The sequence below is a fragment of the Buceros rhinoceros genome, unplaced genomic scaffold, assembly GCF_000710305.1.
Source record: "Buceros rhinoceros silvestris isolate BGI_N320 unplaced genomic scaffold, ASM71030v1 scaffold2429, whole genome shotgun sequence".
Lineage (NCBI taxonomy): Eukaryota > Metazoa > Chordata > Aves > Bucerotiformes > Bucerotidae > Buceros > Buceros rhinoceros.
Window position 1 is genome coordinate 33,818 of NW_010433087.1, and position 4,147 is coordinate 37,964.

General features: G+C 45.5%; 1 protein-coding gene across 1 annotated transcript in view; it reads left to right on the forward strand.

The window, feature by feature from the left end:
• Positions 1–4,147, forward strand: part of LOC104500344 (mitogen-activated protein kinase-binding protein 1-like) — a gene marked incomplete at both ends in the record, with an annotated part of 45,375 nt that overhangs the window by 17,079 nt on the left and 24,149 nt on the right. Inside the window, 5 exons of the mRNA XM_010143975.1 lie at positions 301–485; positions 597–688; positions 1,059–1,184; positions 2,862–2,932; positions 3,384–3,505. Of these exons, the coding sequence (XP_010142277.1) occupies positions 301–485; positions 597–688; positions 1,059–1,184; positions 2,862–2,932; positions 3,384–3,505 (596 nt within the window). The remainder of the gene's footprint in view (positions 1–300; positions 486–596; positions 689–1,058; positions 1,185–2,861; positions 2,933–3,383; positions 3,506–4,147) is intronic.

Genomic DNA, 4,147 nt, shown 5'->3' on the forward strand with positions numbered 1-4,147 from the left:
CCTGCTGTGTCCCATACTGCATTGCAATCACTAATCCCAGAGCCCGTCTGTTGTGCGCTGCTAATTTCTAGCTTGAAGGAGAATCTTTTGCAAAGGGTGATTGTGTGACATAGCTGTGAAACTTCCCTACTACGGTATGAAAGGCGGCCCGAGTCCTTGCCCTTAGCTGAAAGATCCCACCAATTACGGCATTACTGCCAATGGAGTGTATACATTGGCCAGGAGCCCAGTTTCTCAGGCAGATACTTCATGTAAATATTTTGTAACTAGTTCATATTTCTGGGTGTATTATATCCTCAGGACTTGATGAAAATCATCTATGTAGATGACAACACTCAGGTTCTTCTGGACACTGATTACAACTCGGCAGGAAGTGCAGACAAAGCCGATGCACAAGTGATGGATACAAAAGTGGGAATACGCACTGTCTGCGTGAGTCCCGGTGGGGAGCACCTGGCCTCGGGGGACAGGATAGGCACTCTCAGGTAATGCCATAGAGCTTCTTGTGCAGATTGCGAGCTGGGCAGGCATGAGAATCAAAACCAAGTCTTGCTAATTTTATTAAGCATACTAAAGTCAGCCATGTTGTGTTTTAGGATATATGAGTTGCAGTCTCTGAGGGAAATGCTGAAGGTGGAAGCTCATGACTCTGAGATTCTATGTCTAGAGTACTCCAAACCTGACACAGGTAAATGCAGTTGAGCTTCCCTTTTACTTATGAATGTCGTGTTGAGCAAGTCAGAATGTCCAGTCATGGTATGTCAGAACTTTCAGTGGTGATTTCAGAGCGGCTTATGGCATTGTGTCAGTAGAGCTAGACTTTGAAAAAGCCTTCTTTCTCATACATTTCCTTGGAATATTGTAGATTAAGATTGGAACCTGTTCTGTCTGTTACTATAGTGTGAAATCCAGGGGTGTTCTTTTGTGTCCATCCATGCAGTTAGCTACACTATAATGTTTTGTCCCTAAGATGACTTGAGAAGCTATTTCAAAATAGTGACTGGAAGAGGAAATGACGTTTTGGTAATGGTCTTGCACTCTTTCTAACTTTCTGACAGGCTTAAAGCTCTTAGCCTCAGCCAGTCGAGATAGATTGATTCATGTCTTGGATGCTGGGAAGGACTACAGCTTGCAGCAGACTCTGGATGAACATTCATCTTCCATCACTGCTGTGAAATTTGCAGGTACAGAGTCACGGCCTCCCTCCAAAGTTGGGTTTGAGCACTGCTGTTGTTTCATTGCGGCTGTAAAGCAATTTGAACTGCTTAAACACTGAATTAGGCCAGGCTGAAGCTGCAGCTGCTTTTTTGTCATGTTGTGTAGCTGCAGTCCTAACAGAAGGTAATATTCGATGATACTTGCCTTTTTTTCTCTTGTATTTTTTTTTCTTCTCTCCTTCCTCCACACTCAAAAAACCTCTCCTGACTGAAGTCCTCAGCGTTTCTTTGGAAAGCTGCTTTTTGTAATGATTTACTTCCTTTACCTGATGTCAGATGGCTACACTCTGTTTTTAGCAAGGAGAACTGTGGAACAGTCATCCACCAAAAAAATCCCCATCACACAAAAAATTGTTTTGCAATTAATTAGTTACAAGTAAGTTTGTCATTACAAACCAGTGTAAGACTTTGCATACATGGTAATAAAGCACAGTGCATCCCCAGAGCTCAGGTACTTCTGATGGCCAGACTTCAGGGTGGTATATTGTGCTATTGTACTGTCGCAGAATAACAAGTGTTGGCCACTCTGCCAGGGGCATCCAGTAGCCAAGGGTGACAGGAAGGCAGGCAAAGGCTTCACCGGCAGTGGGAAAGTCCCACAGTATCTGAACAAGGTGGAACAGATCACGTCCGGTGATGGTGACTAGATCCATAGTGATAAGACAGCAGTTCGAGGTCAGGATCAGTCTGAGGACGGTGAGCAGGGTCAGTCAGTGCCTGCAGCAGCAAGGCAGGTCTGAGCTCAAATCGGGAAGCTGAGTCCATGGGTCAGGGTCAGGATTTGTGTCGGTAGGGTACATGGCCGGGCACAGGTGTGGCTGCAATGCTGCTGCAGTGTACTCAGTCGGGGTTTAATGATGGGAACCTCAGCTTGAAGGTAGCTCCCAGGTGAAGGGACCTTGCTGAAGCTTCATAGCAGAGACTCCCTGAAGCCACCATGAAGCTTTTTCAAGTTTTTCTCAAGGAGTACCAAGGCCAGCAAAAGTTTCCCTGGCAGGCCTGTCTTATCAGTGAGCTGGCCTTGAAAGCAGCCAGCTAAACTCCTAGGAGATGGAGGAACTGTGCTCAAGGCCTGTCAGCGAAGGCCTTCCTGCAAGTCTGTGAGCTAAGTGCAGTCGTGCTTTTAGTGGATGCAGTATCACAAGTGGACTTTTGTGATACTGAATCTGTTTTAACTACATGGAGTTTTATCACGTGTTGCTCTTCTGAAGGAGAAGATTGGTTGCAAGAGTGCTAAGGGAAGCCTAGTCCTGCAGTAAGAAGGAGCAGCAAGAAACATTTGACTGACTTTGAGGACTGAAAAGAGCCTATTGCTGTTTTCAGCTCATACGGAGTATGAACTTGTCATGTTGCCGCAGAGTGCTGTGGCACATAAGCACGTCAGCATCCTATTAAGGGAGAAGACAGAATTACATCCTAATCTGTTGTGTAAAGCCTCTGTATTAAGGCCTCATGGACTCCGAACGTTAACAAATTCTGTCCCTGAGAAGGGGCTTCTGTTTTGCTGGAGCATCCTGCTGCTTAGGTAGGAGTCAGTCTTAGCTCATCAGGACTGGAATAAATGAACAGTGGTATAAATTGAAACATTACCTCCACCTTAAATCTGTGTTTATCTTGTGATCGATTCCTGCCTTTTTGTTCCAGCCAATGATGGGAAAGTGCGAATGATAAGCTGTGGGGCAGACAAGAGCATCTATTTCCGCACTGCGCAGAAGGTAACCTTGTTACAGCTTTTTGTGCGTCTTTAAAATAATCTCTCCACAAAGGAACTACTTTAAAGAGTGATATCAGAGTTTCTCTATGAGTTTTTTGCTATTTCAGCCTCAGTGTCTCCCGCTGACTCAGTGCAAGAGTTTACATTCAGAGCACTAGATGTGTGAAGCAGGCAGCTGCTCCCAGCCTGATCTCTCTCAGCGAGGGGCAGGGTAGAGAACCGTCAGGATATCTGCACTTCTTTCGCTGCCAGGGCTACTGTGAAGAGTGGTGAAAGAGTATGGGGTGGAGGGAGGACTTCATTGTGCTGCCAGTCCCAGCTGCTCCCAGCAGACCTGGTTGGTGGGAAGGGTTGGTTTGTGCTGGCTGTGTGAGAAGATTCATCTGTTTATAGAAGTTTTTAGTAATGGGTTAACGGCTTGATTTTGACACAGTCTTTTCCCACATGCTTAGACAGGAGAAGGAGTTCAGTTTACCCGAACACATCACATTGTTAGGAAGACCACTCTGTATGACATGGATGTGGACCCCAGCTGGAAATACGCAGCTATTGGATGCCAGGATCGTAACATCAGGTTAGTTTACTTCTTGTCTTGAAACCACTTTTGCAGTCATAAATGAGTTGGCCAAGGTGGCCTCATCTCCGTCATTGTTCGTCTAGGTTCTTTGACATAGCATTTTCAGACAGATCTGAGGCCTCACCTCACATTCTGTGAGGTTGAACTCTTGCCTTTCCCCTTGCTGATAAAAAGCTGTGGATATATGCAAATGCCCATGGGTCTCTTGGCTTCTCCTCGGTTGCTCTGCAGAGCAAAGCCTTTCTGCTGGAACGGCAAGTGTGCCTTTGTTGGCACATCATTCAGCTGTGGAGCAAGAAACGTGAGGTCCTGTGGAACAGCTGGGACTGGAGGACCATAAAGCTGAGCTAGGTGTGACTGTCTGTGGACAAGTGAAATCCATTCTCTGCTCCCTTTTCACCCATTTCTCCAATCTGTCTGCTTCTCCTTCAAAGCAAAGGAGACTGTAGTTGCGTGTCTCCTCCTGTTGTATATGGGTGAGTTTTGGTCATACCTAAATGCCACTACTGAATGTAATTTGGTTTTACATTCTCATGCAAATACAGGATCTTGCTTTCTTAAACTTTTCATTTAGTGTGAAGGAGCCACAAGTATTTTTATAGAAAGGAGGACTGACTGAAGCTTATTAAAAGCCATTCC